Source organism: Homalodisca vitripennis, chromosome 7 (assembly GCF_021130785.1).
Source record: "Homalodisca vitripennis isolate AUS2020 chromosome 7, UT_GWSS_2.1, whole genome shotgun sequence".
NCBI classification, from domain to species: Eukaryota; Metazoa; Arthropoda; class Insecta; order Hemiptera; family Cicadellidae; genus Homalodisca; species Homalodisca vitripennis.
This window is the reverse complement of record NC_060213.1, coordinates 137,780,004-137,795,003: the sequence shown is the minus strand read 5'-3', so window position 1 is coordinate 137,795,003 and position 15,000 is coordinate 137,780,004. Positions and strand designations below refer to the sequence as shown.

Here is a 15,000-nt window from a genome sequence, read left to right as displayed (position 1 = left end):
ATGCCTGGAATCGATGGAAAGTCCGATGTAAGCTTAGTCCAAGTTGTGTATAATTTTAAAGGGCTTAGCATATTCAGCCATAACATGATGTGTGTGTGAGTCACTCATTGATCCATCATCATTCAACTACTTGATTCAATATGAGCGCAGGTTCTGTACAAACAAGGTGATTATTGTTACACACGGTGAAGCTCTAATTCCTTTGTTAGAATGGTTTTTTAACAGCTTGTCTTGTAATTGTTAGTTCTTTATTAGATCTTGTGTCATCTTAGTGAACTTTAAAAAATGCAGGACGGTGGAAATAATAAACAAATGTGTAAATAGACATGGCTAATGTTATAATATTTATGCATTTATTAACCTTTTCGCTGCGTAAATCGACAATAGTCGACTTCACCGTTTTTTTCAGTTCGCCGCGTTAAATCGACTTTAGTCCACGGCAGCAGAAAAAACTTCTCTCCGTTGGCTGTGTAAGTCGGACTATAGTCCCAAGTTGAGTAAACGCCATATTCACTGCCTTCTGTAAAGTGCTACAGCCGCGCGAGGCAAATATTTTGAATCTAGACTAGTCCACATGACGATTGTTGGCCGTTGTTCGGGATCGCGTCTGCTGCTTTTGCCGTGGTTTTACTAACATGTAAACATTGGTTTATGTTTGGTTAATTTTGTTTTGGATTTAGATTATATCAATATTGTTTAGTTTTTTATTGCTTAATATTTTGTAATGCAATGTAAGTGTTTTAACATTTAAAAAAGTAGTTGTGTTACTGTAGTGAATATCTTACAACAAAAAGGCTGTGATTGTTATGCGTATGGTAGGCTACTAGTCGGGTGTATCACATAGATTTTTACAAAATTTCTAGCATGTTATGTGAGTGTTATCCTGTGTTAATAATGGAAACAAATAACCGGATGATGAGATTAATTGAATATTTTGAAATCATTGGTAAATTGAAGACTCAGATTTTGGAAATAGGTGATAACAATGGTAGACTATTCTTCTTGTAAAGTTGATATAGGATGAATCCATTAAGATGAAAATTAGTCCCCTTAGAAGCATCTGAGGCCTAAATCTCAGACAAAACAATTGCTACCTTGTGGGATGGAAATTCAAATAGAGTTCTAACATAGATATTAATAGACAAAATACCTAAAAATGTTACATCTTTGTGATAACACCTAAGGATCAATATTTGAAAACCTAACTTCCTCAATCTGATAATCATTTCATAAATGTCTTTCCTATGAAGCAATACTAATAAATATGTAGCTGAAACAGACAAATATTTATTCTTTAACAATGTATTGTGATGTCAACAACTGACATTTCCCAAACGATTGCTAGACAACACAAACTAAAAGAAATCGGATGAAAAGGGACAGTGAAAGCTTTTGTAAGGCCAACGCAAATTTCAAATATGGGACTCATTACATAAGCCAAACGAAGAAATCATATTTTCAAGACGGCTTTTGTGGCTGACAAAAAAACTTCCGGCATTTTTCCATAAATATTTATCTAGAGAACCAATATCAACTAATCAAGTCTATTTTTTTGGCATTTCAATTGATGAATAGCAAATCAGGTGTTAAAGGGTAATCCTGGAATATAGATTCTCCACTGTTCAAAATAAGGCCCCTTGATAGATTTTTGTTTCTAAAACATAACTAGACAACTATGAGCCTGGAGAGGCACTTTCTATAGATGAAATGTATGGATTAAATATTTAAAGGTAGGCTAACCTTCAACAACAATATCTCCCAAGCAAGCCCATCAACAAACATGGGGAAATCAAGGTTACATGATAACTTTTTATATGTGTCGCTCTTGTGACTCTTCAAAATGGTGTATTTCTGTTGAAGATTTCCAAGGTGTTATACTGGGAAAGTACAATCCGACAGATAAAGATGAGGTGGCCTGGGGTAGTAGAGGGAGTTGTTAAAAAAAGATTTTGGTTACTCAGGTTTTGTAATCTACTAAACAGAAATCATATACATGGACCAAAATTTCTAGCTCTAAGTGGTTTGATTTATATTCAACGACCTTAGGTTGAGTGGGTTTGGGAGCATGTGGATGTTAACGGTGAGAGCAAACACGAAAAAAATAGCCTGCCCAAAAATGAAAAATTTAATTTCGGGGGAAAAAGAAAAAAAAGAAAGTGTGACTTCCCAACATACCATGGATTAGAGAATCTAAGGATATGATAGCATGTTTCCTGGCAAGATTACAAGGAAAATGTTTAAACCCCATGCCCCACCTCCCCCCCCCTCTACTGTAGTGTACACTGGAGTAAAATTAATTGAAGTCAGATCAAAGACAGGCAGACGAGAAGTCACAAAGCCCAATCTACAAGTACTAGTACAACAAAAATAAGGTGTGTGAGTAGACTTATTTGTACAAGTTTTGTTCTACGTATCCTTATGGCCATAAATCGAATTGAAAATGGTACCACCCCCTAGTGGCATTTATGTGTCCATTGAAATTGGCATTGATAATGGCAGACATAGCCTTTATAATATGCCAAAATGGTGGTAAGATCTCCTAACGCCACAAAAAGTTTCGAGAACAGGAGTTATTGAGACGGGTTTACTTAAGTGCCATTGGCAACCTAGAACTAGCAATGCCGACGTGGTCGAAAATTTAGAGCAACCCCGTTGTGATGATGTACAGACTAAACAGGGAAATTCCATTTTAAATCGAGCCAATATGGAGTTATAAAAACCCCACAAACGCCAACTGTGCTGTTTTGTAGTATCCAACCAGTCAAAGCTAGCACCAAAAAAACAGGGAAATGCCACGTGTAATAAAGACAGCAAACACCATCGTAATTTTTTGTAAAACGTGTCCATGATGAGCCACCCCTGGTGCATAGTTTCCTTGTTTATTGAAAGTTTATCACTCTAATAAATATTTATAAGAAAACTTGCAATTGCTAAAAACCAATACCATCTCTAGTAAGGTCCTATAAGAGAATGTTTTTGCATTATTGGACCACATATTTTGCATTTATTTTATTTTTTTATGATTAGGCGCACTAAACTTGTTATTTATTTGTGAACTATTAACTATTATTGTTAATTATTGTGACTGATTACTTTAAACTATTAAAAAAAGTAAATTGAAGAATGAATAGTTTTAACATGTGTTGTAAATAATTCTTAAATGTATAAAAGTGATTGTAGTGAGACATGGACTCTCCCTCAGCAAATTCTAGTCGCCTCTTTGCGAGATCACCACATTTTCAGCTTTACTGTGGTAAATTTATATTATGTATAGTTACAAATTACCGTGTTACACAATATCATATATGGGTTGTATGTTTCAATTAGGAAATTATAGAATAAAGTTCATTCAGACGGCACAACAACCCGACGGTAAACAATTTAATAGTCTTTGTTGTATACAAAATTTTTGTTGTATAAAATAACAAAAAAAACAGTATTAATTCACCATAAAAAAATTTTAATGTTGCGTTTTTTCTTACTAAAACATGTGTTAAAAACATCTCAAGGATAACCAAAATAATAATGTAGGTTTAATAATTGGTGAGGAAAAAAAAATTTTTTTTGGTCAAAAAATGTAAATCTAGGAACCAGTGTATGTGTTGAATTGTATAATTCGCGTCGGCAAAAGGGGTTTTAATTGTAAACGCAAGTTATGTAGATAAAACATTATGAATATTAAAGGTAAAAAAAAACATCCACCCAACGCATAACTAGTTGTGCATGTCGGATGTGTTTAAGCAGTGCTATAATATCAAACTCACAAAAATTGAAGTTGTTGTTTTTTAATTAAAGGAACGTTATGATAATTAATAAAAAAAAAAAAGGGGGGGGGAACAGTTTATAACCAAGATTCTATTAACTATACAAGGTATGTCCCCTATCGAAAGAACAAGTGAAAAAGTACAAAAATTTGCCTGACAATAAATATTATCAATTAATATTAGCAAAGAAAGTTTAGAAATTTAGTTCTTTAGGCAGTAGACTGGAGTATATGAGCTATGTGACACTACTAAATTAATGTTGCAAATTTCCAGGGAATATTAAGTTCACTTCCGCCAATCGTATTGTACAATTAGCATCAATGCCCATGACGTAATATAGGTATAGTTTTAAGGGCTGTGCGAAGAATCAAAATCAAACCAATATGAGGATGAGATTACAAGAGCACATAAAACCCACCTGTAACAGACCCCAGACTGATATGCCTTATAGGCCAAGTCATATATTAATATTAAATTAATAGACGCTGCTTTCACTATTATATGTGCAATTATGGGGGGGTGGGGGGGGGGGGGGGTGGGGGGGGGGGGGGGTGGGGGGGGGGGGGGGTGGGGGGGGGGGGGGGTGGGGGGGGGGGGGGGTGGGGGGGGGGGGAGTTTTTCCAATAAAAAGAGCTTTCCCTTAAATAAAATATCACTGATGTTCTTTTTTTACTTGAGTTGATGTGTTAGGGTGTCTGGAAAAGTAACTCTTACTAATCATCGACCATCATCTAAAAATGCTGACTTGAACCAACAAGAGCTAAATTTATTTGTATTCTAAATCCTTTCAGTGCTTATATCCGGGTAACCGGACGTTTTAAAAACATGCATAAATTGCAATGTCTGGCTATGTTAATAAACTGTTCTATTTGCTTCATTTTATTGAGCACGGCATTATTTTAGTACTTATTTGATTGTCAAATTTAAAAATTAAAATACAACAAGTTAAGATTTTATTGTTGTTATTGTAATTTTTCGAGGAGATTTTGATTATATACAGTGTTAATATACAAAACAAATCATAAATTATAAACATTGGTCAATAAATAACTGTATGCAAACTGCTATAAAAACTTGGGACTTTTCACATATGTCTGGCACTGAAAGGATTAACTTTAGAATAAAAAATAATTATTATTGAATATTTAAAAAAATATATTTTTATACCAGTATTTATGTAGGCGATAATGTTTGTACTAAATAAACAGCTTTTTTTAGCTGAAGTATTGTGGAATAGTATATTTGTAAAGTTAATTAAACATTTTCAAAGTAGAAACATGGCTGTAACTTTAAGATAAGTAAATGTATAATGAGAAATTAACCAAGAACCTTGACAAAATTGATAAAACTAACAGTTACTGTCAACAATCTGCCTAATTTAAAAACAATTCCCCAAATATATCTTTAAAAACTCAAGGATACTAGACCTTGAGCTCATTACTATATGCTACCCTTTAGAAAATATTAAAAGTTAAACTATTCAGCTATGTTTGAAATTAATTAGGTAATTAATTTAATACAGGGTTATAATTAAGTGATACACATGAACTCTTATCACCAAGCAAGGTGTTTATTGTGGGACAATAAAGTACTATCTAAAGCAACTAAATTACTATTTGCAACACCTGTTTTCTCTGAATAATGAATTGCAGGTTAAATCCTTGTGCAGTAGAAAACACCAGCAAAATTTGGCAACAAAGAAAAAATTATGGCACGACAAAAATATGCTTGGATCATCAATACGGCAGTGACAGAATAGCTCAATGTATTATAAATAGTTATAAATTGCATATTTAAAAATAATTGGAAATGTACAGATACTGGTACATGTTAAATCCATAGCTCTTTCATGTAACTTTCCTGTATACAGAAAAAGAAGAAAAATTGTTTATCACTTCATGTGACATTGAAGGCATTTAAAGTAGAAAATTTAGGCAATTTTATAATCAGCCCCAAATTAAAACAGCTGAAGATAAAAATGTGAAATTTGTACAGTATGTAAAGGAGTTTTAGCTCCAGGAATTGATGTATTTTGTATTCATTTATGATTTATATATCTAAATTACACATAATGTTTGTACATTGTACGTGTTTAAATATTTGTTTTCTTTTAATTAAATTAAATATTTTTATAAATAAAAAAACATGTCACTCCCTGAAGCTATAACTGATGTACATGCTGTAAAAATTTCACATGTTTATCTCCAGCCTTTTTTATTTTGGCCTAATCGGGGCATAGTCACAAAATGCCTAAATTTCTAACTTAAGGTGCCTGTAATTTCATGTGGAGCGATAAAAAAAGTGTTGTGTTTTTTCTGTATTCAGGGAAGCCATCTTAAAAAGCTATGAATTTAACTCAAAAGAATATTTTTTGTACTCAAAGCAATTGTATCACCTTCAACAAGGGAGTTAAAATTTTCTGAATCGTCAAATTTTCATCTTCAATGATATTGAATACAACATCTGATTCAAATTGCTTAAAAAAAACACTGGTTTGCTGCAGCTGTAATACTTTTCTGCCAAAAACTCGTATTCAGGGGGTTAGTTATACACCCTTAACTGTAAGTAATATATAAAAAGTTAAAAAAAGATAGGCCTACCTTAAATGTTATAAAATAGTTTATTATTTTGAACATTTATGTTTTCATTATAGTGAATGAAAATAATTCTAATTTGTTTTGTTATTTGTCCATTTCTCAAGGTGATACAAATAAATAGATGAGATTATAGTATTGTATTTTTAACATAGAATAACCTTATAATTCATGATGCAATTGACCATTTTTGTTTTAATTTAGTTGCTGACAAAAGAGAAAAGTTTGATAAACACATCTGTGGCCAGTTTCCTCGGCGGATTTGCAGCCGGAGTCTTCATGACCCCTCTCGATGTGATCTCAACAAGACTATACAACCAAGGTAATACAGCTGACCCCATACTTACCTTATAGTTGAATTTTATGAATAATTGGCTGAGCTTTAGCGAAGCCAATCAATTTTAGGGCTGGAAAATTTCATTTCTGTCTGTCCACACGCACGATATCTTGAAAATGAACTGACTTGTAGACTTCAAAATGTGCATGAATTTTCATTTCTATATGAGGAACACTGAGCAGTGATGGTGCTTGCCACGCCATGGGATTTGGCCGAGCGTTGGCGAACATTTTGCATTGGTCTTATGGGTAAAGATAATGGCAATAAGAAAATAGCAGAATAAATAAATTTGTAAACAATATAAATACATTCTTGAAGCTCTTGTCTTATTGGAAATGATATATTAATTCAAACAAACTCTCCAATAACATAAAGTTTTTTATTTTTGTGAGGCCTTTCGTACTCAATGAGTACATCTTCGGACTCACACAACTGTAATAATAACAATAGTAACATAAACAATTTTGTACTAAATAAAAACATATGTCATTAAAAACACAAAGAGGTAATATTCTATGACAGCACAGTATGTTATATGTGTATATAAAAATAAAGTTTATATATGTATATAACATACTGTGCTGTCATAGAATATTACCTCTTTGTATTTTTAATGACATATGTTTTTATTTAGTACTAAATTGTTTATGTTACTATTGTTATTTATTACAGTTGTGTGAGTACTTACTTACTTGTACTTGATGTCATGTCCAGTTGGCCTGGTAACGGCGTTGGACGAGTCATTAGTGCCCTAGGAAAGGGTCACGGGGGGGGGGGGGGTGTTAACTTTCTGTTAAAAAACTCTGACAATGAGTAATAACTTTTTTTTATTAAAAAATCTTTGAGTTCACTCTTGAATTTGTTTACAGGAATTATGTTTCTAATGGAAAGTGGTAGTTTTTGATAAATTTTAAGACCTGAGTAGAGTGGTTTTGTTTCAAACAGTTTTAGGTTATGCTGCTCAGAATACAAATGTTTGTTTCTAGTATTGTACCTATGGGTGTTATTAACAAATTCAAGATGGTTGAACTTAATGTAGTTTGCCATTTTCATAAATGTAAAGACTAGGTATAGTACAGATTTCCAGCCTTTGAAAGTGTTTGCTTGCAATGGGCTTGAGGGGGCAGTCCTCAGCATTGCTCGGATTGCCTTTTTTTGAATAATGAAAATTTTGCTCAAGGCTGACTCCTTTGCTCCCCACAGGGCGATTGAGTAGGAGATGTGCGATTCAACCAAGCAGTGGTAGACATTTTTCAGGAGTTTCAGATTTTTGAAAGCACTGAGGCTTCGAATGACAAAGATTCCTTTTGAGAGCTTGCTTTCTAATGCCACCAACTGCTCAGTCCAACACAAACCCTCGTCCAACATCACCCCCAACAGTTTTTGCTGTTTGAGGTCGTTTCCAACTCAACATCACCAATGCAAATGAACAGGGGCTCCTGAAAGCTCAGTTTTGGATTTTCTTTGCTGGGTCTGAATGACCATGCATTTTGTTTTTTCTGGGTTGAGTTTGAGAAAATTTTGGGAAAAGAATTGGGCAAGATTGTTGATTTTGGTGAAAGAGTCAATTTCGAGAGCCTCCCTACTTCTTTGTTTGGTGATAAGAGTGGTATCGTCTGCAAAAATGAAAAGATTTTTTTTCGGGAAACGACATCTGCGATGTCGTTTTATATAAATCAAAAAAAGCAATGGTCCTAAGAATTGATCCCTGAGGTACCCCACACTGGATCAGTTCAGGGTTTGAGCGATAATTTTGAATTTTGTTGAATTTTGACTCGTGTTGGATCTCTACCACCTGGAATCGGTTTCTCAGGTATGAGGAGAACCAACCCAACTCTGGATTTTGGATGCCCAAGGAATTCAATTTTTGGATGAGTGTGTCTGCATCAACACAGTCGAAAGCCTTCGAGAGATCGGCATAGCAACCATGAACGATCTCCCCCGCATCAACTGCATCGATACATTCGTTTATGAAATCAATGAGTGCCAAATTTTGTCGATTTGTTTTTTTCTAAAACCATACTGCCTGCCAACCAAGAGATTATTTATCTTCTAGGTAGGCAAGTCAGTTGGTCACAAACTGCTCTTTCGATAAATTTAGAAAAAATTGGTGTAAGAGGGATATCGGACGATAGTTGCACACCTCCATCCCATCCCCACCCTTAAAAAAGTGGTCTGACCTTGGCCACCTTGCAACCGTCCGGAAAAACGCCCCCCGAGAGTGAGGCATTTATCAGGCTGACGAGAGGTACCTTTAACTCGTCTTTGCAGAATTTTACTGCTTTCATACACACACCATCAAGTCCTGTTGATGTTTTAGGAGAAAAAGTTTTAAAAATTTTTTTCAATTTTTTCTTCATTTACCAATTCAAATCTATTAAAAATCTTGTCGGTTTTTATGTTTGGATTTTTATGTTGTTTGTTGCAGTCAAGTTCCTGCCTGATGGTACTGGCAACATTTACAAAATAACTGCTAATTATATCACAGTTGTCTTTAGGATTTTTTAATACATTATTCCCTTGACGTAAAATTAAATTTTTAGCATTAGTGGATGTAGAGGCTCTGTGCTGGTTTACAATTTTCCAAGATTCTTTTGGTTTGTTTGAGGCATTTTCAATTCTCTGGTTTAACCAGGCTGCTTTGGTATCAAGTATACATTGTCTATATTTATTCAGTGAGCCTTTGTATATTTCTTTATTTTCAGTATTTCTAAATTGTAACCAGTGATTATAATGTTCGAGCCATTTCAGCTTTAAGTGTCATCACCTCATCGTTTTTCCACTTAATTTTAATATTTTCTTTTAAAATAGTTTCTTTTTCCGGACATGAGATGTTAAAGTAATATAAAAAAGTGTCAACAAATTTTTGATATTTTTTGTGTGGGTCTTTTTCATTTAATACATCCATCCAGTTTTCAGTTTTTAGTCTAAGTTTCAGTTCCTGCAAATTTTTCATGTTTGAGGGATCTAATCTTTGATTTTTTATTTTTCAGTTTGTCTTTATGGTTTATGTTTACCGTAATTTCTATTGCTTGGTGGTCAGATATTAGTGGCTCAATAATATTGCTGGTAGTGTGAACTAAATTAGTGAAAAAGTTATCTATACAAGTCGCAGTATTTTCAGTGATCCTTGTAGCTGAGTTTATTTTTGGTTTTAATCCATAACTTTTAAGAGCATTTTTTAAAAGTACGGCATTGTTGTCATTTTGAAGAATATTTATATTATAGTCTCCTCCAATTACTATTTTGTTTAAAGTCTTTGTCGATTTAATTTTTGAGAGGTACTGGTTTAGTTTTGTCCAATAAAAGTATTTATGCAACTGTCTGGACTTCTGTAGATACCAGCTATCAGGAATTTTTCTATTCCAGAGTCAATTTTTATTTCACAACATTCAAACACTTTATTTTCCGATAAAATTCTTTCCTATGTTCGAACGGATTGTTTTTTAGAATTGTTTGTTTATTTCTGTAAATAGCTACTCCACCCATTTTCATGTTATTTCTCTCATAGCTACTTTCCAAAACAAAATTTTGAAAATTTACCATATTGATTTGTTCAGAGTCTAGCCCATGTTCACTAACAATAAAAAAGTCAGGATTTTCTTCTTCTAGGAAGATTTCAATTGACCCATTTTCATAAGAAGACTTCTTACATTTAGATGGATGATCTTTAAATTTGTAATTTGATTGTTTTTTTGATATTTTTTTGTTTAGTGTGCCAATTTTTTAATCGTTTTCTATTTCTGTTGTGTTTAGTTTGTTTTTTTGAGTCCGAAGATGTACTCATTGAGTACGAAAGGCCTCACAAAAATAAAAAACTTTGTTATTGGAGAGTTTGTTTGAACTAATATAATATAAATACACTCTTCAGATATTCAAACATGTGACATAGTAACAAATGTAGCTTAACTATCCCCACACATATAAAATAATTTTACAGCAACTTGGTGTGTAGACTTTTATTATTTAAATACTTACATAAAAAACTTGTGTCAGTTGAATTTTTTTTATGATTGTCTGTCTGTCTGCCGGACATCTTGAGAATGAAGTGAGGTATAGATTTAAAATTTTGTATGCAACCTCAGCAAAGCCTGATATGACATGTAATCAGTGTATAAGTACGCAAAACCTATTTTATCTTCAAATCGTTTGAAGGATTTCTCGTAAGAAAGGAATTGATTATCAGACGTCCTAATTTTTGTGGGGCTCGAAAAGGGAGTTTATTTAAAGGATTAAAAATGACAAAACGATAATCCTTTTCTCAAATAATTTTTTTCTTAAAATCACCATATTCGGCCTAGCAATCGGTCTGTGTACGGTTTGCTGATACTGATTGAAACTACTTTATGTGTCTGACATTTGTTTTTAAGTTGAAAAAAAATTATCGTTTTATGTTTCTAACTCTTTACCATTTTGATCCTCATAAACGTTAGCACAGCTTATGATCAAATCCTTTCGTGGGAGAAGTGTCTCTATCGATTTGAAGAAAAAACTGGTTTTTTTAAATAATACAAATTGGCTCTAGGATCCTGGACTATCAGTATAAATGTCTGTATGTTTACTACATAACCTGTGTATGTTAGTACCTTCAATGTTTAAAATCTACAAACATGTTTATAATACTGTAGTAAAACATATATTAAAAGTTGAGTATGAACTGTAAAGTTAAATCCTAAAAATTTCTTAATTGAAGTCTATTGGATTATAAAATAGCATATATTTTGAACTTGAAGTGTTTATTTTGGTGATAGTTTAGCCAACAAACAATAACTTTACAGGCAATTTTGATTATCCAGCGTAGTGACAATAAATTCATGATTTTGATGTGTTTGCAGGAGTTGATGCTCAGGGGCGGGGCCTGTTGTACAGCAGCTACGTCGACTGTGTGCGCAAAGTGTGGGCAAAGGAAGGTCTCTTCGGCTTGTACAAAGGATTCGTGCCCTGCTTTGCCAGAATCGGACCTCATACAATGCTGTGTCTTGTGTTCTGGGACTTACTGAAAGATGGCCAAAAGACTTTGATGGAGAGATTCGAACAGAGTGACAAAGATGTCAGTTAGTACCGGATAAAAGGGTGTAAATTTGTTTGGAACAAAATAGACAGTGTAGATTTCTTGTATTTGCAAACTAGTCAGGATAATGTTGTTGGAACTATTGGAGTACTGGACTTTTAGAACACAAGTTAATTTCGGTGATTTTAGAGCATGTGGCGACTAAAATCTTTTTTTGAGGATTTTTTGAAATGTTACATTTGAAATTTGTATGTTTATAAAATGTATTAGAATTACATTTATCACCGACTGGAGAAATCGTAATGTGCTTTTTGTAATACTTTTTATATTTGGAATGTATAAAAAAATTAAAATTCCTTACTTTAAAAAAAGATTTGTTTTGTTGACTTTTTTTGGATTATGCTAATCAAAATTTGATATATGTTTATGTATTAATTTACCATACATAATGATTGATAATGTAATTAATTTTGGTTGAACTGTTTGGTTGTATTTAACATAAAATGAGATTAAATAACAATTTTATGTTAGTAAAGACTGATCTTTAATTATTTTAAATAAGTTTTAATCTAAAATGTCCAACATAGTTAGATGTTTATTGTTTAGGATAACAATATATCTGTGTTCAATGTTACACAATGGTTAGACTGAGATTACTGTTGAGCTTTACACTATAATTGTTATGAATTCATCAGTTTTGTTATTATTGTACAATTGTTACCAAGCTTGTGATTTACTATGTATATATAAAAGTACCAAGTTTTCAAAATTGTTTTGTTCACCAAAATAAACCATACAATACTTTTTAGCTCAACGACTACAGCATAAAGTTCTTACTTTGTTTCTTGATTATTTAAAACACACCAACTAAAAATAACTTTCTCAACATTCTTTTTTTGGAACATACCATAATTTCTTGCATTCCTAAAATAACGTTTTATAATTTCATTATAGTTCGTTTAGTCTTAATTGAGAAAGTTGTAAACACTATTAAACAAGTTTTTAAATGTTTGGAAATTAAATAGTTTTACTCATATTTTCTCATTGAACACAAGTGAATGGTGCGTTGTAAGTTATTACCAAATGTTAGCCATATATATTATATATACAAACTTAAGTTTGTTTTGCACATTTTTGTGCATGCAGGATGAGTACATTAATTTGCTGCACGTTGTTTTTAATGTTATGAGAATATACAAATATATTTTTTATAAATGTTGCTGTAGATTTGTTTAAGTTATGTGATAAATGTTATTATTTGTACTCAAAAGTGTTTATTTAACCCTCTCTTCATACAGTATAGTCAAAAAACTTGTAATCTTTGTTAATTCAAATTTGTTATTGGTTCCTTGAGCTTTGAATTATTTATATATATATATATATATATATATATATATATATATATATATATATATAACATGGATGGTTGCTTCCAACAAAATAAAAATTTAATTTGGTAAATTAATATCAAATTTTATTTTTAGTAGAAAATTATATCCTTCTAAGTTGCTGGTGAATTGTTATTTTTAAGTCACATCCAGTTTTTATATATTTTTGTACTAATTGCACATCAACACCAAAAGTTTAAGTAGGTTCATTAAATATTGTGATGTTGAATGAAATAATGAGATATACCAATAACTCTAGCTCGTTAGGATCATGTTTCTCTGCCGTTTGTACATTATCTCACTCATTAAAATAACTTTCAACTCCTAATATTCAATATATTTATTGTTATAAAATATCTCCTCATGAATTTTATAACTATGATTAGGGTAAAATATGGCTCTTTCAGATTTCTACGGACAAATAATTGACATTAAATAATCAATTATATATAATATTAATAACAAAACAAAACGGGTTGATTTTAAAAGTACGAGCTATTTCTCTTTTTAGCCCTGGGCAGTTTGCACGTTTAAAACAAGCAGGTGCTGGCCACGATAAATTAACAAAACCTGCTCAATTTAAAATTTTAAATATTGGTTTACAAAATTGCATACCCAAGATGATGACTTGAAGAGCTCCATAATGTGACTAATGCCAAATTTGTGGAACCATCCAGTCAAGAATAAAGTTAAGGTAGTAATTTTGTGCAACAGTTTTTCATACAATTCTAAAATTAGTTTTTTTTAAGTTCCAATACCTGGTACTCTTTATTGTTTTTTAAACATAAAAAGTGGAATGTTTTGAAAATTATTTGCTACATATACCTAACAAGGACGTAGCCAGTGAGGGAGTCAGAACTCCCTCAAATTTTCAATTACTTTTTAAGTAAACGATTATTATTATTTAAATAATTCAGTATTACTGACATGTACTGCTGATAGATCGTTCTCAACAAAGAAACGAGTCAAGAACTTTTTAAGGAACAAAATGGTGCCTACTCTCTGTCCACTATGGGAAAATATCAGTTGGCTGGACCCCCCCAAATTTTAAGTTCTTGATTTAAGTTTCTTCCTAACAACAGAAATAAAAAAACCTAAATTTCAATGTAACTCCCGTTTTTGTAGCTCTGCTTCTCAGTTTGTGGTTTAGTTTCAAAGCCTAGTATCTATACATTTTGGTCTGAAGTAGATTTAGTTATGAGGTTATGGACCTAAATGTTAAATAAGAGGATAATTCATTGACGAAAATAGACTGATCGGCGTCGATTATCGAATCATTGGAATTGGTTTGTCAAATGAGGCCCGAGAACATGTTGATCTTCATTCACAGTTTCACAGGCCGTGTCATGTAAAATACAATGTTTTGAGATTTATCAGATCCTGATTTAAGGAGCTGTTAAATTATTTCTTGACTTTGAGTCCTTAGAGACAGAAAAATTGTTTTTGAGATTTTCTCGGTTATAGAGGAAGAATCCCAGATTATTCCCTAAGTGCATTAACAGGTGCCTACCCTGGTGTCAAAGTCGTGTGTCTGCTACGATCACGACTGGACGTCAGCTGCTTCAAATGAACATATGATTGTTCATTTTAGTTTACGTTATAATTCAAGTTGTTAATAAATATGTCTTAAAAAAATATTGTGGTGGAGCCCCCCACCTCGCGGGGCCATGGTCTATTCTGATTAGCTGGCCAGCACACAAGCAAAATAATACTTAGATAATCTGTTGATAAGGTTATCTATTTATGATCCTTTGAACACTAAGTACAACAAAAACAAATTTTAACTATCAGCAAATTGCGTACTGCTGTCTGTCAATATATTCAGCAGACATCCGTGAAAATATGCAGCAGAGTCCATGAATGTACAATATATTGTCAATTAGGTTACCAATTTACGAATTTTTAA

General features: G+C 32.4%; 2 protein-coding genes across 2 annotated transcripts in view; both read left to right on the top strand.

Moving 5' to 3' along the window:
- LOC124366404 (chromodomain-helicase-DNA-binding protein Mi-2 homolog) overlaps positions 1-15,000 on the top strand; it is a 136,131-nt gene that overhangs the window by 84,381 nt on the left and 36,750 nt on the right.
- Positions 5,810-12,969, top strand: LOC124366406 (solute carrier family 25 member 34-like). The gene is made up of 2 exons (XM_046822932.1): positions 5,810-6,680; positions 11,531-12,969. The coding sequence occupies exons 1-2, from the start codon at positions 6,638-6,640 to the stop codon at positions 11,752-11,754; spliced, it is 267 nt and encodes an 88-aa protein (XP_046678888.1). The 5' UTR covers positions 5,810-6,637; the 3' UTR covers positions 11,755-12,969.